Below are 27,971 nucleotides of genomic sequence, written 5' to 3'. Positions count from 1 at the left end.
TGGCATTATATTAATTTTTTTTTAAATTTGTGTACATGTGCATAGGTTATATGAGCTACGAGTTTCATTTCAAGACAGTAAACAGAGTGAAAATCTTTGTTTAACAGAGGGAGTTAGGTCTGCAGGGTTGAAAATCACTTTTCTAGCCTCATCGCTTTCCCTTCCCCGGTTGCTGTGAGAAATGCATTGAGTCAGTGTGTGTTCAAGTGGTTTGAAACGGTCGGGCGGCATCCTGAGGGACTTACTACTCCCAGGACACAGCAAAGAAGAAGGCTGGGTGGGCGCTGACACGTCACATCATACAGCTACCAGCATCTGAGGGCCATCAGCTTCCTACCTCTGTTCTTAGCCCCACAGGCTCAGAAAAACACACCAACCCCCTCCCATTTGCTGGTCTCCTGCATTTCTGTTGTGAAAGGCCTGGACCCACTGACTGCTCCACCCTTTCTCTCTCAGAGCCCCACGGCTCAGTCCGCCTGATCATTTCGTGGTTTCAGGAAGGGATCCCAGGTTGCACCGTGCAGGATCCTGTTGAAAAGGGATGTCACAGGTTTACCAAAACCACACGCTGGCTCTCCTCCACCCTCCAGAGCATTCCCCATCTGGCTCTTCTCTAGCCCCTCACATGGTTTGCAAATATTCACATCTACAAGTCTGGAGGGAGACCGGGGGAGGACTTACTTTAGTGCAGAATGCTAGGTCCCTGCCTCAGTAGATTGGGGTCCAGAGATCTGCATTCCTTTTTTTTCTTTTCTGCTTGGGATCTTAGTTCCCTGACCAGGGATTGAACGTGGGCCCTCAGCAGTGAAAGTGCCTAGACATAACCACTGGACCACCAAGGAATTCCCCAGAGATTTGCATTCTAAACACACCCCCCCAGGAGCCACGCTTTGAGAGACATGACCCGAAAGGCCAGAGTTCCCCCAAGTTTTGTCTTTGGGCTTACTCTCCTTATTGAGTCTCTTTCGCTTCCACTCTTGTGACTTTAACTCTCCCCTTCGGTGAAAAACGGTTCCCAAATCTCTATTTCTAGCCTTAACTTTCCTCCGATGTTCTGGACCTACCTCTCCCTCTGAATGTTTCCGCCTGAACCTGACGTTTACAACGTAACAGGCTAAAAACACTGATGTTAGACATTTCTTCAGTTTCGTGGAGGGAGAGATGCACGTACACAAGTAATCACATCGTGTGGATGTGCTCTAACGAAGGGTGCAGTCGTGGATAAGCATATGCCCATCATAACCGGGGGAGCCACCTACTTCCTGGGACGACAGAAGCAAGAGGTGAGGAAGGGGAGGGGGAGAGGGAAGGGGGAGGGGCATCACAAGGGCAGGGGGTTAAGAGGAACAAACGATTAGGTATAAAACAAGCTACAAGAATGTATTGTACAACACAGGGAATAGAGCCAGCATTCTATAATAACTATAAATGGAGTATAACCTTTAAAAATTGTGAATCACTGCACTGTACACCTGTACCTTATATAATATTGTACATCAATTATACTTCAATGTAAAAAGAAAGAGGCAAGGAAGGCGTGGGGAGAGCTCAATCCCGAATCTCAAAGGCTGAGAAGCACATTCTGGGCAAAGGGAATGCGGATACAGAAGTAGGAAGGAATGAGCACCAAAACCTTCGAAACAGACAAGGGCCTGTGGGCAGGGGCTCTGGAGATGAGATGCTGCGAAGAAAGAAGAGAGTCTGCAGAGCGGTATTCCGCCCTGCTGCCCGAGAGCCACGGGGAGACAAGTCCCCAGGGGCACAGGTGATGGCGGCAGGAAAAGGGGAGGAAGGCGGACTGAGCCGTGGGGCTCTGAGAGAGAAAGGGCGGAGCAGTCGGTGGGTCCAGGCCTTTCACAACAGAAGGGCCACCGGACACGCCGGCCCCAATGAGGGTCTCAGAGCCCAACTCACGCTTTCATTCACAAAGTGGAAAACCACGCCCGCTCATTCCCGGGAACCGTGGCCACTCACCCCTGGTCTCGTTCCTAACCCACACGTTGATGGAGTCGCAGGCGGAGGCGGGGTCTTCGAAGTTCGCGTTCCGGACTTCACACTGAAACACGTCTTTGTTCCTCGTGACGAAAGGCACTTCCATCTTAAAGCCATTCTTCACAAACACGGCATTGGCCACCGTCACAATATCTTTATTCTTCTTGGAGACGATGGCTTTGTTGATCTTCTTTAATACTTTACCCACTCCTGAAGGAGAAAGGAGAAAATGCAGCAATATTTCCGCAAGAATGTAGGAAGGTTATTTTTTTTTAATATCTTCTATATTATGGCAAATAAGAAGAGTAGAAACAAAACTAGTACGAGTAGCAAGAGACTAAGTCATCTGCTTTCTCAGTGGCCTTCTGTTAAGAAAAGGGAGGGCGTAGAATGAAGTATAACTATTAATAGCCCCTAAAGATCAATTGCGCTTCTGGCCTCAAAGCAGGCATCTTCCAGGCCTTCTCCACAGCTTCCCCAAGTAGACCTGGCTCCCCTGGAAGACTTTCCTGGCACCAGGTCAATAGGGAGACTGGAAAGCTCTTCAGTTATGTAGCCGTGGGGGAATAAACCAAAGGACTCTTCCTAATGCCGTCTCTCTTTCTTAACAATCTTAAGCGCTATTTCCTATGCCGTCTCTCTTTCTTAACAATCTTAAGCGCTATTTCCTTTCTTGCCAAAGATTTAACAACACGATTTTTCTCTATTTTGGGGAAAAAAAGGTATAAAGTTGAGCATCAGAAAGACTATAAAAAATGGCCATGTGCCACCAGCCAAGAACAAGGTGATTTTTACTTGATGCGAAGCTCACAAAGTAAGGGAATTCGTTTTATGGCAACGTAAGCTTTATTTTACACAGGCCATTCATACACGCTCCATTTAGTTTCAGAGCATGGAGAAGAGGGAAATAAGTTGTAAAGGATGAAATGTGTTCCTACTGAGAGCTCGAATTACAGACCTGTCTTACTCGCTTGGGGTCCTTTCAAAATGACACTGTCCTAAAACAACCGGCAGAGTCACCTTGACGGTCCCCTGGAGAGCTGACCTGTCCTTCTTAAATGATGGCAGGTAAGAGCCCCACGGTTTGGCCCTTTGTGAGGCCTCTGGAGACTGCGCCCCTCACGGGTTCTGTGGGGGCAGGCCCAGCAGAAGTGGGCAGGCACGTTGTACAACGAAGGGACCAGCAGACTTCACAGCCCCATCCCGGCACTTGTCCCTTTCAGCTCCTCCACGCTCCCCAGTCTCCTGCCCAGAAAAGATCAGGGCAGATCCTCCCCCTGTGCCCCAGACTGTCCTGCCTCTGCCCTCAACCAGAGTGCCGCTGTCTTGAGTTCTCAGAGGCTGAGCCCAAACCAGGGCCTGAAAAACCACCCGGGCTCCCCCGATGAGTCTGTCATGTGAACTGAAGTCATTTCACAACTCGACTGCTAGTGATTTGGGAGGAAGAAGAGATGGGGGTTGGGGGGAGTGGCCAACAGACCAATATTGTCAAAACTTTAGAAACACTAGTGAAAATGAATGTGGTTCAGCGGGAAGACAAACAACGACAATCCAGTTGCTCTTTGGGACTGGTGCTGGCCGACAGGGCCCGGATGGCGCTGGGAGAGGCCAGGAGCCCCGTGGGTGATTCACTATGAAGTTATAAATCACCAAGAGTTCTGTGGGCTTCCAAGCAAGGGCATAACGGTGTGTTCCAAATATTTAGTCCCCCAGTGCTTCCAACAGGTAAGCAAACTGCAAACTCATGCAAAAGTTTAATGTCCTGTAAACAGAGCGGGGCGGGTGGGCATCTCGTGTTTGCAGCCCCCGGGGGCTACTCTGAGAAGGATCGAACTGGGGCGCAGAGGGGAGCCCTGAAGTACGCACACCCCCATCTCTCCTCCTCTCCCAGCAAAGGCGTCAATGTGGTCAAGATTCCTAGAACTTTATGGCCAGTGGGACTGGAGGAACGTGGGTGGGAGAACGTCCTTGCTTCCCCAATAGAGCAACTAAAACCTGGACGTCAGATGTGACTTGTCAAGGTCACGGCACAGGCTGGTGCCAAGGAAGGGCTCCAAGGCTGGCGCTGGCCCATGCCCAGCACTGTGGAGGGGGCAGTGGAAGGGGACTCGGGTGAGAAACCAAGCTAAAGCTGAGTGACAGAACTAGGAGATGTCAGCTCTTAAGCTTAAACAGGTAATTAAAATGGGGCTTTCTTTCAAGAAAACAAAACCATCCTATTGGACCTTACTTTTTTTTTTTTTAATTTAATTTATTTATTTATTATTTTTGGCTGTGTCGGGGCTTCCTTGCTGTGCGCGGGCTTTCTCTAGTTGTGGCGAGCGGGGGCTTCTCTTGTTGCGGAGCGCGGGCGCCAGGCACGTGGGCTTCAGTAGTTGTGGCTCATGGGCTCTAGAGCACAGGCTCAGTACTTGTGGCACATGGGCTCAGTAGTTGTGGCTCACGGGCTTAGTTGCTCCACGGCATGTGAGATCTTCCCAGACCAGGGCTCGAACCCGTGTCCCCTGCATTGGCAGGAGGATTCTTAACCACTGAGCCACCAGGGAAGCCCTGGGCCTTACTTTTAAACAAACTTCCTTTATAGCTTTTTATTTTGAAATAATGATAGAATCATGGGAAGTTGCAAAACAATATACAAGGTGGTCCCGTGTATTTCCACTTTTCACCCAGTTTCCTGCATGATGGTAGTACAGATCCACAACGAGAAAACTGCCACTGGTACAGTCCCCAGAGCTCATTCACTAGTTTTACATACGTATGTGTGTGCGTGTGCGTGCGTGTGTGTGTGGCTCTATGCAATTTTACCCCCCATGGAGATTCATGTGTCTGCCACCTCAACTGAGACGCAGAAGGCTGCCCTGGGCTGCCCTCCATGGTCACACCCACCCACCTCCCCAGATTACGGATTTAAAAGGACGTTCACAGCCATGATGCATTCTGAGCCCTGTGCAACATAGAGGGGGGGCAGACGGGAAGTTTTCTTGTTAGAGATGAGAAAACAGGGGCATTCAAGGGGTCAAGTGACTGCCCAAAGCCCCACAGCTACCGAACGGAGACCAGAACCCAGCTCTCCTAACTCCTAGCATCGCCACTGTGCCTTAGAGGAGACTGGCCCTCAAGCCCAGAGGGCACCAGCAAGACCCCTCCCAGCTGCTCTGCTCCTCTGTGTGGTAAGCAAAGACCAAGCCAGGGGCCCTCCAGACTGGGACTCCTGCAAGTCCCGCCAGCCAGGCCCAGGCGCACGCACCATTCACGCCGTATCTCATCACTGTGGTGAGCTGCTTCTTGGTCCTGCCGTCGGCTCCCAGCTGAAGCATCCCCAGGACGGACGCAATCCCGTGGGGGGAAATGACGATGTTGTCATGAGGCCGGGACTTGACAATCTGATTGAACACCTGGATTCCTGTGTCCGAGCCTAGCTCCTCCAGAGACAGGGGGTTGAACTGGGAGCACACAGAGGGCAATGTCACGGTGGCCACGAGGAAAAAGGGAAAATGCCAATTCATGGTTCCTTCTGGCAAGGACAACCTGAAAAATGAAATCAAGAAAATATTTACATTCTACATTTAATGAATACTCAGCTAGATATGATTTACTATACTCAGTGTAACCGAATATCTTTAATGTATTCAAGACACAACAGTGTAGATTAGATTGTTTTCCTTTATATATATTTTGTTAGGGGGATGTGGAGCGAGAGGAAGGAAACTTCCACTTGCTGGTCCCAACTCTGTGCCGGACACAATTCTAATCATTCCATCCTTGTTACCGCCCTTCACCCAATCACACCAATATTTACTGAGAGCCTACTGTGTGCCAGGCACTTGTCTAAGTGCTGAGCATAGAAATGTAAGTAAGATGGCCAAGACCCCTGCCCTCCTGGAGTTTATATTCTAGAGGGGAGACAGAAAATAAACAAGGAGGCAATAAAGTCATTTCAGAGAGGGATCAGGCCACAGCAATAAGACACGGTGATGTGAGTGAATGAAGTGGGGCAGCATGGGACAGGACAGGCAGGGAGGCCACCTCTGCAGAGGGACACGCGTGCTGAGAGCTGAGTGACGAGAAAGGGGGGAAGGATGTGCCAGGCAGAAGGACGGCAGGGCGAAGCCCCTGAGGTGGGAACAAAGGTGGATTGTTGGAGCGATGTAAGGGACATGAAGGGGAGAGGTTGGGGAGGAGGTGAAGAAGAAAAAGGGGCCAGATCCTGAAGGGCCTGTCACACCAGGTATGGCTCTTGCATTTCATTCTAGGGGTCACGAGAAACCACTGGAGGGAGCTCCCCGCCGGCGCAGTGGTTAATACTCCACGCTCCCAATGCAGGGGGCCAGGGTTCGATCCCTGGTCAGGGAACTAGATCCCAGATGCATGCCCCAACTAAGAGTTCACATGCCACAACTCAGGAGGCTGCGTGCCGCAACTAAGGAGCTGGTGAGCAGCAACTAAGGAGCCCGCGAATGAAAACTAAGGAGTCCACGTGCCGCAACTGAGGAGATGGTGAGCTGCAACTAAGACCCAGTGCGATCAAATAAATTAAGAAAAAAAAGAAAGAAGGCACTGGAGAGTTTGAAATAAGGGAGTGAATCCCTTGGGTTGCTGTGATTATCTTATAACTACACACTTTCTTTTTCTTACCATATATATAACTTTCTTAATTAATGAATTGTTAATGAAAATAAATTTAAGTGACACCCTTAAATCTACAAGACGGCAGAACAATTGGCAAATTCATCAATTGTGAAGATGGCGTTGTTTACACTGATATTCTCAATTAGTGATTTTTTTGAAATATGCTTTCTTCCTTGATTACCACTTACTGAGCTTTCTTTGGCTGTGAGAAGCAAGAGGTAGGAAATTTACATGTGTTTATGGAAAAGCAAATACTTTCATTAAATAAGAACTCAGAAGCAGCAGCTGGTAAAACAAAAGCAGAATTTGAGATGTGGCTAATTTGGTTCCTCCCTTATAGACCCAAGCTTCTGATCAGCACAAGTTTCCCCAGCAAACAATTTGTCCTCCTGTTATGTGCATTTACATGGGGGAAGTTGGGGGTGTCTGCAGAGAACAAGAAAGAGGGGAGCCTTTTAGAGAGGAGACCTGGAGCGAGGGGAAATAACGTCCATGTGCTCCAGGGAAAGAAAGGGCACCAGGACAGCATCGGGCAAAACGGGCACGTGTGTTCCCTTGTCTTCCTCTCTATGTACTTGTCCTTCTTCCCACCCAAGTAGATGTTCAGTAAATATGTGTGGGATCAAACCTGATGGCTGATACACTTTCTATTTTTGTTCATTCTTTTTCACTGCATCAAAATAATGTTTACTGAGCGTGACTAATTTAGTCCTGAGCCTCCCTCACTCTTAGCTCCAAATACTTCTCAAGCAGAGTGAAATTCACTGGGGTGGGAAGAGGCCTGTCAGCAGAGGCAGAGTTCCCCGCCAGCGCCCTACCAAACACTCAGGGCCCCAAGGTGAACCATTAAGGCCATCGTTCAAGGTGATGGTGCAATTTTCTTATATGTTGGGGAAAAAGCACATTATAAAAAATTTAGAACATTCAGAACTTATCCAGCGCTTAATTGTAAAATGATTGTATAAACGCAGCCTGTCTAAATTCAAAACATGTAAGTGACCTACATACACTCCCACTTGGGGCTTTCCTATGGCCAGAGTGGCCTGTTTTGACTTTGGCCCCTTGGACTGTCTCTAATACCACGACAATCCCCTGAGTTACTTTCAGCCTGTTGGATAATGGAGCGCTTCCAAATCCTGAATGGAAGTTCTACTCATTTGGTCTAAAAATTAGACATTGTGTCCGCTCCCCTGCTTCTTTCTTTCTGGAACTAAACTTCGTCTTTAACATTTAATATACTACCAAGGCATCATAAGTATAAAACAATTTGTACCTTCTTTGTTACAAATGGCCAAATTCGGTGACTGGCACCAACTTCATCACTCTGAACTGTTGACTCTTGCATTACGATGGCTTCTGGCATCTGTCTTCAGTATGCCATTAGCTATTCTCCCCAAGCTTCCCAAAGAAATACTCCTGGATCAGCAAGTGTTTGAATAAATATTTGAATCTGCATACTCATAATGGACATCATATTGGTTTTGCCTCTGATAGCTTAAAGTTGATTCACCCACATACTATAGACTTATGTAGAAGATTGTAAAACGGGTAGAAAACAACAGTAACGAGAGAAAGCTAAGTTCCAAGGTCTTGGAAATCAGCAAAGACGGTCTCCCAAATAAATACCCATCTTATTTAGCAGAATTTTTCTTGGTTGTGAATTTTTTGCTAAAAGAACAGTTTCATTATAAAGTGGGGGAAGGCTGCCAGGGGTGTTTGTCTTAGCTCCTTGGATTTAGGAGTTTTTGTGAGATGTCTGTGTGTAGTTTCATAACAGTGCATTGGGACAGTGTCAGGGGCTGTGCAGAACTCGGAATCAGAGCAGTTTTTCTTTCTTTAAATTTTTTTGAATTTTATTTATTTAGTTAGTTATACAGCAGGTTCTTATTAGTTGTCTATTTTATACATATTAGTGTATACATGTCAATCCCAATCTCCCAGTTCATCCCACCACCCCCCCCGTGGCTTTCCCCCCTTGGTGTCCATATGTTTGTTCTCTACATCTGTGTCTCAACTTCTGCCCTGCAAAACGGTTAGTCTGTACCATTTTTCTAGACTCCACATATATGTGTTAATATACGATATTTCTTTTTCTCTTTCTGAATTACGTCACTCTGTATAACAGTCTCTAGGTCCATCCACATCTCTGCAAATGACCTAATTTTGTTCTTTTTATGACTGAGTAATATTCCATTGTATATATGTACCATATCTTCTTTATTCATTCATCTGTCGATGGGCATTTAGGTTGTTTCCATGACCTGGCTATTGTAAATAGTGCTGCAATGAACATCGGGGTGCATGTGTCTTTTTGAATTATGGCTTTCTCTGGGTATATGCCCAGTAGTGGGATTGCTGGGTCATATGGTAATTCTATTTTTATCTTATTTATTTACTTTTTAAAATTATTTGTTTATTTATTTATTTTTGGCTCCATTGGGTCTTTGTCGCTGCACACGGGCTTTCTCTAGTTGTGGTGATTGGGGGCTACTCCTCGTTGTGGCGCACGGGCTTCTCATTGCAGTGGCTTCTCTTGTTGCAGAGCAAGGGCTCTAGGCACACGGGCTTCAGTAGTTGTGGCACATGGGCTCAGTAGTTGTGGCTCGTGGGCTCTAGAGCGCAGGCTCAGTAGTTGTGGTTACGTGTCCCCTGCATTGGCAGGCGGATTCTTAACCACTGCACCACCAGGGAAGTCTGGTAATTCTATTTTTAGTTTTTTAAGGAACCTCCATACTGTTCTCCATAGTGGCTGTATCAATTGACATTCCCACCAACAGTGCAAGAGGGTTCCCTTTTCTCCACAACCTCTCCAGGATTTATTGTTTGTAGATTTTCTGATGATGCCCATTCTAATCGGTGTGAGGTGATACCTCGTAGTTTTGATTTGCATTTCTCTAATAATTAGTGATGTTGAACAGCTTTTCATGTGCCTCTTGGCCATCTGTATGTCTTCTTTGGAGAAATATCTATTTAGGTCTTCTGCCCATTTTTTGATTGGGTTGTTTGTTTTTTTTTTTAACACTGAGCTGCATGAGCTGTTTATATATTTTGGAGATTAATCCTTTGTCCTTGATTTGTTTGCAAATATTTTCTGAGGGTTGTCTTTTCATCTTGTTTATAGTTTCCTTTGTTTGTCATATATAACCTTTATTATGTTAAGGTAGGTTCCCTCTATGCCCACTTTCTGGAGAGTTTTTATCATAAATGGGTGTTGAATGTTGTCCAAAGCTTTTTCTGCATCTATTGAGATGATCATATGGTTTTTATTCTTCAGTTTGTTAATATGGTGTATCACATTGATTGATTTGCATATATTGAAGAATCCTCGCATCCCTGGGATAAACCCCACTTGATCATGGTGCATGATCCTTTTAATGTGTTGTTGGATTCTGTTTGCTAGTATTTTGTTGAGGAATTTTGCAACTATATTCATCAGTGATAATGGTCTATAATTTTCTTTTTTGGCAGTGTCTTTTTCTGGTTTTGGTATCAGGGTGATGGTGGCCTCGTAGAATGAGTTTGGGAGTGTTCCTTCCTCTGCAATTTTTGGAAGAGTTTGAGAAGGATGGGTGTTAGCTTTTCTCTAAATGTTTGACAGTATTCACCTGTGAAGCCATCTGGTCCTGGACTTTTGTTTGTGGGAAGATTTTTAATCACAGTTTCAATTTCATTACTTGTGATTGGTCTGTTCATGTTTTCTGTTTCTTCCTGGTTCAGTCTTGGAAGGTTATACCATTCTAAGAATTTGTCCATTTCTTTCAGGTTGCCCATTTTATTGGCATAGAGTTGCTTGCTGTAGTCTCTTAGGATGCTTTGTATTTCTGCAGTGTCCGTTGTAACTTCTCCCTTTTCATTTCTCATTTTATTGATTTTAGTCCTCTCCCTCTTTTTTGTGATGAGTCTGGTTTTAAAGGTTTATCAATTTTGTTTACCTTCTCAAAGAACGAGCTTTTAGTTATATTGATTTTTATTGTTTTCTTTGTTTCTATTTCATTTATTTCTGCTCTGATATTTATGATTTATTTCCTTCTACTAACTTTGGGTTTTGTTTGTTCTTCTTTCTCTAGTTCCTTTAGGTGTAAGGTTAGATTGTTTATTTGAGATTTTTCTTGTTTCTTGAGGTAGGATTGTATTGCTATAAAGTTGCCTCTTAGAACTGCTTTTGCTGCATCCTATAGGTTTTGGATTGTCATATTTTCGTTGTCATTCGTCTCCAGGTAGTTTTTGATTTCCTGTTTGATTTCTTCAGTGATCTTTTGGTTATTTAGTAATGTATTGTTTAGTCTCCATGTATTTGTGTTTTATACATTTTTTTCCCTGTAACTTATTTCTAATCTCATAGTGTTGTGGTCTGAAAAGATGCTTGATATGATTTCAATTTTCTTAAATTTACCAAGGCTTGATTTGTGACCCAAGATGTGGTCTATCCTGGAGAATGTTCCATGTGCACTTGAGAAGAAAGTGTAATCTGTTGTTTTCAGATGGAATGTCCTATAAATATCAATTGAATCTATCTGGTCTATTGTGTCATTTAAAGCTTGTGTTTCCTTATTAATTTTCTGTCTGAATGATCTGTCCATTGGTGTAAGTGAGGTGTTACAGTCCCCCAGTATTACTGTCTTACTGTTGATTTCCTCTTTTATAGCTGTTAGCATTTGCCTTATGTATTGAGGTGCTCCTATGTTGGGTGCATATATACATATACATTTATAATTGTTATTTCTTCTTCTTGGATTGTTCCCTTGATCATTATGTAGTGTCCTTCCTTCTGTTGTAACCTTCTTTATTTTAAAGTCTATTTTATTGATATGAGTATTGCTACTCCAGCTTTCTTTTGATTTCTGTTTGCATGGAATATCTTTTTCCATCCCCTCACTTTCAGTCTGTATTTGTCCCTTGGTCTGAAGTGGGTCTCCTGTAGACAGCATATATATGGGTCTTGTTTTTGTATCCATTCGGTGAGCCTGAGTCTTTTGGTTGGAGCATTTAATCCATTCACATTTAAGGCAATTATTGATATGTATGTTCCTACTACCATTTTCTTAATTGTTTGGGGCTTGTTTCTGTAGGTCCTTTTCTTCTCTTGTGTTTCCCACTTAGAGAAGTTCCTTTAGCATTTGTTGTAGAGCTGGTTTGGTGGTACTGAATTCTGTTAGATTCTGCTTGTCTATAAAGCTTTTGATTTCTATGTCAAATCTGAATGACATCCTTGCTGGGTAATCTCAGTTGTAGTTTCTTCCCTTTCATCACTCTAAGTATATCATGCCACTCCCTTCTGGCTTGTAGAGTTTCTGCTGCGAAATCAGCTGTTAACCTTACAGGAGTTCCCTTGTATGTTATATGTCATTTTTCCTTTACTGCTTTCAATATTTTTTCTTTGTCTTTAATTTTTGTCAATTTGATTACTACATGTCTCAGCATATTTCTCCTTGGGTTTATCCTGCCTGGGACTCTGCACTTCCTGGACTTTGGTGGCTACTTCCTTTCTGATGTTAAGGAAGTTTTCGACTATAATCTCTTCAAATATTTTCTCGGGTCCTTTCTCTCTCTTCTTCTGGGACCCCTATAATGCAAATGGTGGTGTGTTTAATGTTGTCCCAGACATCTCTTAGGTTGTCTTCTTTTCTTTTCATTCTTTTTTCTTTATTCTGTTCCATGGCAGTGAATTCCACCATTCTGTCTTCCAGGTCACTTATCTGTTCTTCTGCCTCAGTTACTCTGCTATTGATTCCTTCTCATGTATTTTTCATTTCAGTTATTGTATGGTTCACCTCTGTTTCTTTGTTCTTTTATTATTCTAGGTATTTGTTCTTTAATTCTTCTAGGTCTTTGTTAAACATTTCTTGCATCTTCTCGATCTTTGCCTCCATTCTTTTTCTGAGGTCCTGGATCATCTTCACTATCATTATTCTAAATTCTTTTTCTGGAAGGTTGCCTATCTCCACTTCATTTAGTTGTTTTTCTGGGGTTTTATCTTGTTCCTTTATCTGGTACATAGTCCTCTGCCTTTTTATTTTGTCTATCTTTCTGTAAATGTTGTTTTCATTCCACAGCCTGCAGGACTGTATTTCTTCTTGTTTCTGCTGTCTGCCCTCTGGTGGATGAGGCTATCTTGTGCAAGCTTCCTGATGGGAGGGAATGGCGTTGGGCAGAGATGGGTATTGCTCTGGTGGGCATAGCTCAGTAAAATTTTAATCTGCTTCTCTGCTGATAGGTGGAGCTGAGTTCCCTCCCTGTTGGTTGTTTGGCCTGAGGCAACCCGACACTGGAGGCTACAGGCTCTTTGGTGGGGCTAATGGTGGACTCTGGGAGGGCTCATGCCAAGGAGTACTTCCCAGAACTTCTGCTGCCCATGTCTTTGTCCCTGCGGTGAGCCACAGCTGCCCCCCACCTCTGCAGGAGACCCTCCAACACTGGTAGGTAGGTCTCATTCAGTCTTCTATGGGGTCACTGCTCCTTCCCCTGGGTCCTGATGTGCACACTACTTTTTGTGTGCCCTCCAGGAGTGTCGTCTCTGTTTCCCCCAGTCCTATCAAAGTCCTGCAATCAAATCCCGCTAGCCTTCAAGTCTGATTCTCTGGGAATTCCTCCTCCCGTGGCCGGACCCCCAGGTGGGGCTCACAACCTTCACTCCAGTGCGTGAACTTCTGTGGTATAATTGTTCTGCAGTTTGTGAGTCACCCACCCAGCAGTTATGGGATTTGATTTTATTGTGCTTGCGCCCCTCCTACTGTCTCATTGCAGCTTCTCCTTTGTCTTCGGATGTGGGGAATCTTTTTTGCTGAGTTCCAGTGTCTTCCTGTCAATGATTGTTCAGCAGTTAGTTGTGATTCTGGTGCTCTCGCAAGAGGGAGTGAGTGCACGTCCTTACACTCCACCGTCTTGAACCAATCTCCAAATGAATCATCAGAGCTATTTTTGATTTATGTTCTGGGCATAACTTCTTCTTGGTCTCAGTTTCCTAGGCTAAATGCTCAGTGGTCTAAACTCACCTGGCTTGCGTACATGTCCAAGACTAAGCTTTCACTTCTCTCCAAAGTTCAGTAGCCAGGAAAGTGGGTATTAATCCATACATTATTATAGGCTGATAACATTCCTAATATTAACACATATTCATGTCCAAATAGATAGTCTTTTACAGGATATAACTGTTGGAGTTATCAGGCTTTGAAATGCTTATTCTCTAGAACGAAGAGATTCTCATTATGGGAAGAACAGGATAACATCCTGTTTTATTTTTTAAGAGAAATTACACTTTAAACTTTCAAATAAGGGAAGGAATAAAGATGTTGCTCAAATGTATTACATAGCATTAATATGGACAATCATAATCTATATAATATTTCAATTTCTTGAATAATCTTTTCTTAACAGTGAAAAAGTCTCTACTTTAGGCCGTCCTTGGAGGGAGATCATATACCTTTAAATAAAGCCATTACCACAGGCATATCCTTCCATATGTGGGCTTCTCTTTCCCCATGGACTTCTAGTTTCTCTTACTCCAAACCTTTCCTTTCCAGTGTGGGGAATGTTTTTGAAGTATTTGGGTGCTGCTTTGAGCTTTAAGTAAGATTTAGTGTTATAAACAATGGGTTGGTAGTTTTGAAATGCCAGACTCAGAGAGCATCCCTACCACCTATATAAATGTACCACCTGCCAATGGCAAGCATTAAAGAAACACACTCTCTACAGGCCCCATGACTTCAACCATCACTTCTAGACAGATGATACTCTGATGTGCTTGCTCAGATCCTCAGCTGAGTTTCAGTGCCATGCTTTCCACTGTTTGCTGCCTATTTTCACCTGATTGTACAGAACACAATCTTGTCTTGAAACATCCTTCATGGGTGGGCTGTGGAGGGCCACTGACTCTCCTCCCAAAGGGTTGGTTTCCTGTTGCTGGGCCTTGCTCTTGCCCATGTCCATGACATTGCTTCTCTCCCTGGCTCTCCACCTAGAACACCAGGGCTTCCCCCAACTCCTTCTGTGGCCTGTGGGAAGCTTTCCCTAATTTCTCCAGATGGGGTTAGCCACCCCCTTCTCTGAATTCACATAGCATTTCCTATCTACACCTCTCATTTTGTTTTTCAAGTATGTTTTTTTTCCTCCCAACTAGACTGGAAGCTCACAGAAAGCAGGGCCAGGGCACTTTAGAATCCTGGTGCCCACAGGCTCTCATTTAGGGCCCTGCCATTGGGCAGACGCTAAATCAGAGGTCTAATCCAGCTGTGCAAGTGTTTGGTTTGGAAGACAAGGCATTGTAGAAATATTTTAAGGAACTAAAAGTTAGACAATGTCACATACAATCTAGATTTAGAGTTCTTCTCAGGAAAAAGGAAAATGAATGGGTGTTCTGGTAACACAGGCCCCTCATTCCCACGGCAGACATCCTGCATAGCAACTGCCCCAGGAGGTGGGCACCTGCTTTCCTACATGCCCCCTCTGCTCCCCACCAGTTGCCATCACTCACATTACCTCCCCAGGCTGTGAAAAGCACTTGTGGCCAGACTCCTGCACTGAACAAACGCTCATCGATTAAACAACGGGAGCCTAGTATAGTTGGTCACAAAAGATGAAGCTTATTTTCAACCTTATAAATTCTTTTTTTACAAAACAAAATGTCTGTTACATAGAACACATGAGCAAATGATAAATAATGTGATATCTGTCAGCTCAAATGATAAATAATATGATATCTGTCGAATCTATTTAGAATGACAAATAAGATGTATGAAAACAGTTTTGGGGGAAAAAACACCGGAAAGACTCTTCTGGCGCCAACTCTTAGCCAGATAATTCCCACCAGTCTTAGGAGGACCCAGGGGTGCCTAACAGAAAATACTCCATCCCTTCTTCTTCTCTAAAAAATGTTTAGGGCTTCCCTGGTGGGACAGTGGTTGAGAGTCCGCCTGCCGATGCAGGGGACGCGGGTTCATGCCCCAGTCCGGGAAGATCCCACATGCCGCGGAGTGGCTGGGCCCGTGAGCCATGGCCGCTGAGCCTGCGCGTCTGGAGCCTGTGCTCCGCAACGGGAGAGGCCACAACAGTGAGAGGCCCGCGTAACACAAAAAAAAAAAAAAAAAAAAAAGTTTAAAGTGATATATTTTGTAAAATGTACATATTAAAATTTTTTTATGTCATAAAAGATTTCAAATATATGCAAGAAAAACCCTCAATACCCAACATCCAGAAAAAATAATTATCAACTTGTGGCTTATTTTATTTCTTTCAGAATCAAAGATTATTTTGAAGCAAATTCTAGATAGCATATAATTCAAAATATTTTCAGTATATACTCGAAACCTAAGGAATACACACACACATAATATCATTATCCCATTCAAAAATTAATAACTCTTTATTATGTTAAATATCTAGTCAGTGTCCAAGTTTTCCTGATTGCCTTCTATTTTACAGTTTATTTGAATCAGGATCTAAATAAGCTCCAAACATTGTAACTGGTTGATATGTCTCTTGTCTTTTAAAAAATCTTCCCCTAGTTGCTTTATTTTTAACTGAAGAAACCAGCTTATTTGTCCTACAGAGTTTCCCAGTCTAGATTTTGCTAATTGCACTCATGTGATGCTGTTTAACAAGCTCATCTGTCTTCCTTACTTCCTGTAAACTGGTAGTTAGACCTAGAACAGCAGTCTGCAAACTCCTGGGCCAGATCTGGCCACACTTTTTGTTTTGTCTCTGGCTGCATTCAGGCTCCTACAGCGAGTTGAACAGACAGCTGCCCAGTTGGCTGCAAAGCCAGGAAACATTTACTACCTGGCCCTTCACAGGAAGTTTGCCAACTTCTGCTCTAGAGGCTGATCAGATTCAAATTTCTTTTTTGCAAGAGTATTTCACAGAGGTACTGCCCAGGGGTCTGGAATCAGGAAACAGCGGCTGTCTGTCTCTTTTTTGTGATGTTAGCAGTTACTCATGATCATTGCCTAAGTGTATTGTTTTATTATGGCTTGCCAAATGGTGCTTTTGTAATCCTTTCTTTCTCCATTTACTGGCTGGAATATTTCTATAAAAAGAAATTTCCCATAACCAACGATTTGGTTGTCTTGAGGTTCAGTTTGTATAGCAAAGGCAAGATCCATTCCCTGTATCATTCTCCAAATAGTGACTTGGTTACCCAGAATTCTTAGTGTTGACCAGAGGGGGTTTCTTTGTTTGTTTGCTTAGTATAATTACAAACTCATGTTTTTCAACATATTTTAAGGGTTTTGATCTACTAAAATGTTACTACTTTTATTGATGCTCAGAATGAGCCTCTTCAGGTTGGCTCCTGAACCTTTCATGTGACCCTGTAGTCTCAATAGCTTCCTTGTTTCTGGTTTGGCAAGATGTTCCAGGCTCATTTTGCATACCCAGTTGGAATCAGACACTTCTCTAGGGAACTCTGGTTCCTTTCAGTGGGAGACAGTATTGAGAGACCACAATCTGAGTATCATGACCAAATAAACCCTAAGTTAACTGTGGGGATACTGGGCAACAGACATGTAGAAAAATCCAAAATCCACTTAACATCCCTCTCTGGACTATAGCCGAACACTGAAACTCAAGTTATGGAAGATAGACTGCTACCCTGTGAATTGGTTTGCCTCCCAGGCCTGTATGGCACAGGGGAGGCACACTAGATAATGATAATATGGGGGAGTGAGCTGGGCATTAAAAGTTGGGCTAGGATAATCACAATGAATCACCTTCACGTGAAGGTACTGAGTCTCCTGGATCAACCCCATCCTGAGTGAGGTCCTAACAATGCAAGCTCCTGGAATGAACAACTGGCCCACAGCATGACAAGGAGAGAATCCCAGTTTATCTTGGTGGGGGGCAAGGTGTGACAACCAGTTCCCTTCCCGTCAATGAAAGCTGACATGTTCTCAGGCCCTGGGAAACTATTGATATCCTTCTGGTCTCTGTGTTCCTAGGATCCTGGTTCTTAGAAACTGAGATCCTTTATTAATCTACCTCTGGATTAACCAGTTCTTCTGGGGGGGGGCGGCTACAGGAGGAGGCTACAGGAGGAGGAGAAAAAATAGCACATCAGATGATATTAGAATCATGGCCTCTCCCAACAGCTTTCTTGACAGAGCTTCCCAAAGAAGTAAATGTGAAGGAAAGGCTGCCAAACTGAGACTTCTAGGTGGCCTTGAGCAGGACTGTGCTGCCCAGCAGTCAGGCCGAATGGTTCTCACCGACACTCTGCCAACAGGCAAAGGCCTAACTGTTAAGGGTGTTGGGCAATAGGCATTCTGGAGGCCTTCAGGAGTTGACCTATGGAAGTGAAGGCTGTATCTGCAAAGTGACTGCAGTTGCTAATGAACAAATAACTGTGATTAAGCCTCAGGTCTGGTCCTATAATGGAGAGAGAAGGACTCTAGTCCCTCTAGCCTCTGCAGACATTACTGAACTACCTCCACCAGAACCTGTCCTCATTTCCAAATATCTACCACATTCTCTTAAGCCAGAAAATAAGATGAACAAGCAAAACTAAAGGGCCTCTTGATACCCTTGGGAAGTGTACAGAGTATTATCTGAATGACTTAGCATTCCTAAGACTTAAGAGAACAAACAGGAAATGCCAACTGATCAAAGTGACAGTAGCTTGGTGGTTCTAAAATGTCTTCTTTCAGGTTACTGGAGAGAGACTTAGAGACCTCTTTGGATTTTTTTCTTACATTTTTATCAGACTTCAAAGTATATGCTTGATCTATGACACTAATTAATTTTGCCAGAAAGGAACCTAAAAATACCCAGGAAAGAAATGTTCAGCTACTGAAATATATAGCAACAATGTCTAAAAGGTTCCTTCAACAAAGAGATATAAGTACACTCTAACTAACATCCAAGTGTCTTTCATCCACATACCATTCAATCTGAAATCTTTTTTTTTTTTTTTTTTTTTTTGCTGTACGTGGGCCTCTCACTGTTGTGGCCTCTCCCGTTGCGGACCACAGGCTCCGGACGCGCAGGCTCAGCGGCCATGGCTCACGGGCCCAGCCACTGCGCGGCATGTGGGATCTTCCTGGACTGGGGCACGAACCCGTGTCCCCTGCATCGGCAGGCGGACTCTCAACCATTGCGCCACCAGGGAAGCCCTGAAACCTCTTTTGAGGTGAAAGGGGAAGGTTAGGAGGAAGAAGGCAACTGGGGCTTTGTTAGTTGTCCATCTTTTTTTTTTATGGTCTTTTTTAAATTGAGCGTTGTCCATCTTTTAAAATACAAGATTATGGGTCATTTATTCTATTTTCCTCTAAGTGTCAGGGGAAATTCATGTAAGGTTCAAATCCCAATTTTCCCATCTACTAACCAAGGCAAGTCATGCCCTTTATCAACCTCAGCTTTCTCCTTTACTGTATTAGAAATCAAATTTCAAGGGTGGTCACGGGAATTCCATATTCACAACAGAAAGGCAGACAGGAACTAGCACAGTATCTGGCTCAGAGTAGGGGCTCAGTAAGTGTCACCCTTGACTTCCTCGATGCTCAAGACCCAAAACAGTCTCTGATTTTTACTTCAACAGCTGTTTAGAAAGCCTCAAGGATCAAGCTAAGAAGACAGGTCAAACAATACTTCCACCTTGATATAGCCCTGTCTGTGTCTTTCTAATTTCTTTAGACTATTTAAAACACAGAATAAGACAATGCTGGTGTGTTCCCTTACCCCTATAAGAGAAATAAGGGGTTCTATTATGGTGGGGGTGGAGGTAGGTAGATATGTTCCAAAAAACCTTTAATTGTTCTGAGATGTGCTTTTTAGTCTGTTGACTTGGTCATTAAATCTGCTTTATATGTATGGTGCCAAGTCGTATAGACTTTCTTACTGACAAATCTTTAAGACAAAACAGTTTATATGGGTGATTTTCTAATCAATAGTCAAGACATGTCCTAAGACATCTTAGTGATATTGACTCGTAGTTCTCAATCTTTAAAACAAGGTAGCACTTTTTGAGACCTAAAAAAATGTACTACAGATGCTTCATGACTAGTTATATTTTTAGTACTGGTGAAAATACATGACGAAATGCTACCGTGAATTCATAAACACTAACAAAATGCAAATGCTTTTTATCTATACATAACAGCATCTTGATACATTTCAAAACAATCATATTTTGAGATATCATTTATTCAGTCTCTACTCAAAGCTAGACCAGGAACATGACTTTTCTGATCCCTGAGAATAACTCTGATGTTGTCTACAGGTCTTCAGTTCATAGGTGAGAAATCAATGCTCTCTAGACTGTTGCTAAAAAAGAAAATGAACAGTAAGTGCTGGAAGTGTAAATTGATAAAAATATTTCTGGAAGGCAATTTTTCATATGCATGTTCTTTAAAATGTATATACCTATTGGAAAAGTAATGCTCCTTCTATCTCTCAATTCTAAGGTAATAATAAAAAGAAAGATTTGAGTCTAAAAATGTTCACTGTGGAGTTATTTCTAGCAGCAAAATCACTGCAATCTTCTTTGCAATAGATAAATCGCAGTAACAATGATCACTGCAACCTAAATTTCCAATGAAGGGACACTGTGGGTGACCTCTCATCAGCTTTGTGCACTTCTCCTCTAGCGTCTGTGTGCTTTGTTGCTAATCATTTGCACCTGCTATTTTCAGAGGCTTGCTACTGCGAGTTGGAGCCCACGATCTTAGTGGGTTCTAAGTGGCTGGGAGTTTACATATAGCATTCTGCCATCTGGGAGGTCACCAGCCGCTGACTACTGGTCAGGAGTACAAAAGCCCAGCTTCTTTGCCTCAAGGTGGCACAGAACACCTGAAGGTGCAATAGACTCTCTAGAGCTCCCCGTGGGATTGGGCTGAGGTAGGACTTCCCCTGATATTGCCCCTTGATAGGCTGCTTCCCTTTCTAATTCCCACTTCTTCCATTCCCTTACTGTTTCACTGGGAGCACTTCCTCAATGAATCAATTACACTTTATCCTTGACTCAGGGACTACATCTGGGAGGGCACAACTTACGACACCCAACAGTAAAGGACAGTTCATGACATCCATCCAACACAGTATCGTTCAGAAGCTAGGAAATTATCCTTGAAGAAAACTTAAAGATATGGTAATATATTCCAGATAGCTCAGCTCAGATGTGTACTAAGAGGGAGCAGAGAAGGTTACAGAACACAATTAAATCACCGTGGTTGAATCACAGGATCATAAAAACTTGAATAAAAATTGGTACTTATTGGAAAATGAGAGAGTTGAGAAATATGGTGGGATCCTTTTGTCTACACTAAAATGAATGCTACACCCCATTACAACCCATGGACCATTTCGTGTTGAGCTTTTTCAGTAAGCGATGGCTTTATTTTGATGAACATGATTTGACCCATTTATGTGGCTAAATCTACATATTAGATATTTAATGGCAGGGATTACAGTTAATTTTTTTATTCCCTGCATATAGCATAGTACCTACTGTATAGTTGGAACTCCATAATGTTATTGAAATAAGCTGTAATTCTATGGAAATTAACTGTTCCCATTACTATTTTAGGTAGCAGCAGCAACTGCTATTGCTAACTCAAAAACAAATCCGATTTGTTTAAAACTTGTAAAATACATTCTTAAGTGCACAAGAATACTAGCCATCATTTACGGAATGCCTACCATATGCCAGACACTGTACCTGGAGCTTTATATATTCAATGTCTAGCTGAATCCTCAAGTTAAGAAGTAGGCATTAGTACTTTTATTTTACAGATAATGAAAACGGAGGCCCAATTAAATGACCTGCCAGATCATACAAGGTGAAGAGATGTCTGAAAACCAACACTTTTAGTCAATATATCATGCTGACTCTTGTGCGAGAGTTTAAAGGGTCAACCAAGGAAAAAGTAAAGAAACACTGCCTTCTTTCTACCTCTCTGTCCTGTGCTTAAATCACCAAATACTTGGAGTAAACAAGTGACCACAGCTCTACAGGGCACAGGAATTGAACAGAAAGCTTGTTACTCTACTGCAGTGGTTCCAACTGGAAGGGGGAGCGGCACTGCCCCCCAAGAGACATTTGGCAACATCCGGAGGTGTTTTGGGTTGTCACACCTGGGATGGAGTGCTACCGGCTTCTCACGGGTTGAGGCCAGGGATGCTGCCAGACACCCTACAGCGCAGGAGACGGTCACCACCTCAAGGAATTATCCAGCCCCAAACGTTAGTTGTGCTGAGGATAAGGAAGGCTCTTCTAGAGCACAAAAAAGCACACATTTCCACTCTTCCCCAGTGCGTCACAACTGACTTTCCTTAACTTAGAATCGAGCATTCAGTCTGAAGTCACAGACCGTTTCTTGTCAAAGCAACAACTGTGCTGACACCGTCACAGTGTTTTTTTTGCGGTACGTGGGCCTCTCACTGCTGTGGCCTCTCCCGTTGCGGAGCACAGGCTCCGGACGCGCAGGCTCAGCGGCCATGGCTCACGGGCCCAGCCGCTCTGTGGCATGTGGGATCTTCCCGGACCGGGGCACGAACCCGTGTCCCCTGCATCGGCAGGCGGACTCTCAACCACTGCGCCACCAGGGAAGCCCCCTCCCTGGAACTTTTGACCCACGAGAGAGGAAGGGATCCAGCCCATCCCTTTTGTGAATCCCAGGAGGTAAGGTTTGTGGTACCAGTAGTTAAAGCTTTGGCCCGTCAGCCCACCTTATCAAATCAGGCTCTTCAACAGCCCGCGGACGTTCTGCGGCTGGAGTGGAGGATGCCTGCGTCATGCAGAGCCTCCTGCAAGGATCGGCAGGGAAGGAGTTTACAGCAGGCCCAGCTGTTCCTCCACGGCGTGGGGAGGACCAGCCCCCGCCTCCCTCTACTGCGGCACCTCTGAGCGCCAGTGAGACCCCTCCCATAAAGCAGCAGTAGGGAGCCGAGGCTGGTATACCCAGCCATTACCCCCATCGGGCTCTCCTCCCCACCCACTGCCTGCTCCCCCATGCCCAGCAGCCCTTTTTATCCCCCCCTAAAGCAAAGCCAGCTCTATCATTCAGGGAACAAAACTGCCAGGTACAGAGAAAAACCTAAAATGCTCACACATCCCTAAGTTATTCTTAACGACTACTGTACTTACTCCCTGGGAACTTTCTGAACTAATTATATTCAGTTACATGCTTAGTTAAGCAAAACCGAGCCCAAATCTCTCTTTTCCTCCCTTTCCTCATGAAAAGGGAGCAGAGGCCAGAGAGGGAAGGAGACTCAGCAGACCAATGCTGAATTGCATCTCCAGCAGAGCCAAATTACCTGCCAAATGCCACCTGCAGGAGGTTCCCTTTCTGCCGGCAGGGATGTTCAGAGATCGTGGGAGGCCTCCCAGCCCTGTGAATGATGGAGGTGCGCTGGCAGTGTTAACAGAGGATGTGGGCTTTCATCAGGCAGGAACTCGAAGACTCCTGCATCTTTATTTCAGGCAGCGCGGGAAGAGGGAAAGGAAACTGTACTCAACTATGAAGAGAGGAATTTTGGGGCTCAGATTCACAATGAAACCCACTTGATTCTTTTGAAAGAATCAGGTGGTCTTTTCAAGGTTGCCATGTAAAGAACTGTTGGATAACAGGTACTGTTCGTCCATTCATTTATTTCACAAGTATTAATGAAGCACTAGTGTGTCAGGCACAGGGCTGGGGAGAGAACATGGACAAAGGGGCTGGTGCCTACCCTCCCAGAGCTCAGAGTCTAGGGCCATGGTTCTCCACCTGGGCAGTTTGTCCCTCAGGGAACATCCGGCAACATCTGGAGACGTTTTCGGTTGTCACAACTGGGCATAGGGGGAGGGTGCTCCTGGCATGTAGTGGATGGAGGCCAAGGATGCCACTCAACACCCTACGAGGCTCAGGACAGCCGTGCACAACAAGGACCTGTCACCTCCAAAAGGTCAATAGGGTTGAGGTTGAGAAACCTTGGTCTGGAGGGAAACAGACTTTAATGAAATCATCACAAATACTGAATGGATATTTACATTCATTTTGACACATTTGCTTGCAAGTGGTATGACAGAAAGTGGAATTTACAACAAAGGGAGCCGAGACACACCTGGGGGGATGGGGGCAGGCAGGGGTTGATGAGGTGCTCTGAGGAAGGGCCTGGTAGGCCAGCTTTGGAGGAAGAACTTTATATGACAAAGCAGGAGGGGGCTGGGGGCAAGGGAGAGTGCTCCAGACAGATGATCTCATGTGCAAAAAGGCCTTGTGTTAGAAGGTACCACGTATGGCTCTGGAAACTGAGATTTTGAAAGTTTTGCTTTACACCATCATCATCTTACAGTCTTTGTAGGACCAGGTCTACCCTGGGGCCATGACCTTGAGTGACAACTCATCAGGACACACATCAGAGTCCCAACTAGACAGAGGCTGGAAGAACAACCCTTCACACTCCAGCGTCCATCCTGCCCCACTGCCTTTTTCTCATGATCAGACACTGCACATTAGACGAGGCAGGAAACAAAACCCTGCTTTGTCTTAGACTTGATACTAAAAGTCTGACCCCCAAAAAGGTAAAACTGATAAATCAACCTCATCAAAATTAAAAATATTTGCTCTACAAAGGACTCTGCAAAGAGGATGAGAAGACAAGCTACAGATGAGGAAAAAATATTTGCAAACCACATATCTGACACAAGGCTAATACACTATCTAGAATATACAAACAATTCTCACAACATAAAGTAAAAAACACCAAACAAGTCAATCAGAAAATGGGCCAAAGACACAGACTGACATTTCATTGAAGAGAACATACGGAAGGCAAATATGCCCATGAAAAGACGTCCAACATCATTAGCCATTAGGGAGATGCAAATTAAAACCACAACTGGCTGTCAATACACACCTACTGGAATGGCTCAGATAAAAACTAGTGATAATACCAAATGCTGGAGAAGATGCAGAGAAACTGGATCACTCACACATTGCTGGTGGGAATGTAAAATGGTACAGCCACTCCAGGATACAGTTTGGCAGTCTCTTCCATGCATTTAACCATACGATCCAGCAATCTTAGACATTTATTTCAGAGAAATGGAAACTCATCTTCACACGAAAACCTGCACCAATGTTGGTAGCAGCTTTATTTGTAATAGCCCCAAACTGGAAACAATCCAGACGTCCTTCAACAAGTGACTGGTTAAATAAACCGTAGCACATCCATGCATGGAACACACTCAGCAAGAAGAACGGATGAGCTATTGACATATGTATCAACTGGGATGGGCCTCAAGGGAATTATGCTGAGAGAAAAAGGTCAGTTCCCAAAGGTAACATACTGGGGAATTCCCTGGTGTTCCAGCGGTTAGGACTTGGCGATTTCACTGCCGGGGCCCAGGTTCCATCCCTGGTCAGGGAACTAAGATCCCTGCAAGCCTTGTTGCACCGCCAAACAAAACAAAACACAACAACAACAAACCCTCCCCCCAAAAACCCAAAAGGTTACATACTGTATGATTCCATTTATAAAATATTTTTAAAATTACAAAATTATAGAGATGGAGAACATATTAGTGGCAACCAGGAATTAGGGGGCCTGAGAGGGAGGTGGATGGATGTGACTATAGAAAGCTTGCATGAGGGGGTCCTAGTGATGAAACTGTTCTGTGCCTTGACTGTGGTGGTGACACAAATCTACAGTATGATAAAATTGCATAGAAATAAGTATACACACAGACACACACACACACACGAGTACATGTCAAACTGTTGACATCTGAACGAGGTGTATTATACAATATCAATGTCCTAGTTGTGGTATTTATTGCTGTGTACTGGTTGTGCAAGATGACACTTTTGGGGGAACGAGGTGAAGGATTATATGGGATCTCCCTCTACCGTTTTTTATTACTGCCTATCAATCTACAACTACCTTCCCACTAGCCATCCATTCTACATTTGGTAGTATATATGTCAATGTTACTCTTCCACTTCATCCCAGCTTCCCCTTTTCCCCCTGTGCCCTCAAGTCTGTTCTCTACGTCTGCATCTTTATTCCTGCCCTGCCACTAGGTTCATCAGAACGTTTTTTTTTTTTTTTTTTTTTAGATTCCATATATGTGTGTTAGCATACGGTATTTGTTTTCCTCTTTCTGACTTACTTCACTCTGTATGACAGACTCTAGGTCCATCCACCTCACTACAAATAACTCAATTTCATTTCTTTTTATGGCTGAGTAATATTCCATTGTACATATGTGCCACATCTTCTTTATCCATTCATCTGTTGTGGACACTTAGGTTGCTTCCACATCCTGGCTATTGTGAATAGTACTGCAATGAACATTGTGGTACATGTCTCTTTTTGAATCATAGTTTTCTCAGGGTATATGCCCAGGCCCAGGAGTTGGATTGCTGGGTCCTATGCATAGCACAAGGAGATCAACTCGATGCTTTGTGATGACCTAGAAGGATGGGATAGGGAGGATGGGAGGGAGGGGATATGGGGATATATGTATACATATAGCTGATTCACTTTGTTGTACAGCAGAAACTAACACAACACTGTAAAGCATTTATACTCCAATAAAGATGTGAAAAAAAAATCTACAACTACCTTCAAATAAAAAGTAAAAAATAAAACCCCTTATTTAAAACTTTTAGTCAGCAAACAAATACACCTTAAGACAGATCTTTTTATTATTTACTTTCTTTTCCCAATTACTGCAGGCACATTAAAAATGTCAATATTCTAAAAAAGATACCAAAAATATTTTTTTGCATAATTGTGCCTTTTAATAACTCTTTGAGAGAGCACCAACTCTTAGGCATCTTGGCCTCTGTAAAGCTCCTGAGACAAACTACTCAAATTCAGACGAGGTCCCGCACCAATTCACTGCATGACTTTCGACAAGCACTACACTTCACTGTGCCCACTGTTCAACAGTAGTCCCTGCCTCAGGGGCTGATGTGAGGAATAAAAATGGGTGATACATCTCAGGTTCTTTTTTTTTTTTTTTTTTTTTGCGGTACACGGGCCTCTCACTGCTGTGGCCTCTCCCGTTGCGGAGCACAGGCTCCGGACGCGCAGGCGCAGCGGCCATGGCTCACGGGCCCAGCCGCTCCGCAGCATGTGGGATCTTCCCGGACCGGGGCACGAACCCGCGTCCCCTGCATCGGCAGGCGGACTCTCAACCACTGCGCCACCAGGGAAGCCCCATCTCAGGTTCTTTGGACAGCTCTCGAACACCAAGGGCTCAACCAAGCTGGCTCTGCCCTGACTGCCGTTATCACAGAGAGTCGAGGAGTCCTGGGGTCTCTCTCCTCAGCCTCTGAAGGTGGACTCGCCAGCCCATCCTAACAGTTTCCTCAGAGGCAAAATGTCCTCAAATTCCAATTTCTGAAAGTCAAAGGGAATTTTTAAGCTGCCTTTTCTATTTACTCGTGGTCTTTTTTCAACTGTGGCCCATTTCCTTCATGTTTCTGCTGCAGGTGGGCTTCAAGGGTCTACCATGTGACTTTATCAGAGTTTCACCTCTGGTCACAAGTCCTCAGGGAAGGTGACCTGAGTGGCCTTGTCCTCCCGAGGCAGCAGCTGGGCCCCATGCAGCCTCCTTGAATGGCCCTGGCGTTGGCGTCAGGAAAGGACCAATGGTTACTGAGGAACCCAGGAAACGGGCATCAGGCTCTGATGATTTCCTGGTGCTTCTTCCGAGACTGCCAGACTCATGAATAAGGAAAAGTGTTTCCTACCAGCTGAAAATGGAATAGGGCAGGATTAGACTATCACAATTTTTAAAAAGTTTTAGTGTGGCAAAGCCAGACAAGCTGTAGCTCAGAAGCCTGGATAGTGTGCAGAGTCTCATTACTGTTTAATTTGCTTAGATGGAGGGGATATCTCACAGAGAAGATGCCTGATGATTGCCCAAGGAAGCCATTTAGAAATAACTCTGAGCTACATTGGAAAGCCAATTATGATGGGAACTGGAGAGAAGAGGTAATCCAGGAGAAATATCTTAGATTTTAGCTAACAGAGCTGACTCTAAAGCCCAATGCTTCTTTTCAAAAGAAACATTGGGTAGAAAGATGGAGAAGTGCCCTTATCGGTTTTCACAGAGATTCTGTAATGGGAGGAAAGAGTATTCCTCCTCCCTAAACTTGCTGTTCCTCCAGGATCCACATCCCCGTAAGTGCGGCTCCCCAGCCACTCAAGAATCTAAGCAGAAAGTCTGGGAGTCATCCTCCAGCCTCTCCCCTACCCCACTGAACCATCAACAAGCTCTCTCTCTCCACCCCTGAGACGGTTCCTGAATGGTCTACTCTCTCTGCCTTCTTTGTGCTAAGCAAGCCACCGACATTCCTGGAAGAAAACATCAGTCTCCCACACTGAACCCACCGTCTGCACTGCCCAGTGACCTTGCTGATACGGAA

The 27,971-nt window shown here is 44.3% G+C and overlaps 1 protein-coding gene across 4 annotated transcripts in view; it reads right to left on the bottom strand.

The window, feature by feature from the left end:
- Positions 1-27,971, bottom strand: part of SERPINE2 (serpin family E member 2) — a 73,416-nt gene that overhangs the window by 20,625 nt on the left and 24,820 nt on the right. For 3 of the 4 annotated variants that reach the window (XM_060151967.1, XM_060151970.1, XM_060151969.1), the window contains 2 exons: positions 5,240-5,520; positions 1,975-2,202 (listed from right to left, as the gene is read on the bottom strand). In XM_060151967.1, coding sequence (XP_060007950.1) covers positions 1,975-2,202; positions 5,240-5,498 — 487 coding nt within the window. In that variant the 5' untranslated portion in view covers positions 5,499-5,520. Of the gene's footprint in view, positions 1-1,974; positions 2,203-5,239; positions 5,521-22,863; positions 22,959-27,971 lie in introns of those variants that run through there. The other variant, XM_060151968.1, reaches the window with a different exon arrangement.

The sequence above is a fragment of the Lagenorhynchus albirostris genome, chromosome 6 (genome assembly GCF_949774975.1).
Source record: "Lagenorhynchus albirostris chromosome 6, mLagAlb1.1, whole genome shotgun sequence".
Lineage (NCBI taxonomy): Eukaryota > Metazoa > Chordata > Mammalia > Artiodactyla > Delphinidae > Lagenorhynchus > Lagenorhynchus albirostris.
Note: the sequence above shows the minus strand (reverse complement) of the source record. Positions and strands in the feature narration are given on the sequence as shown.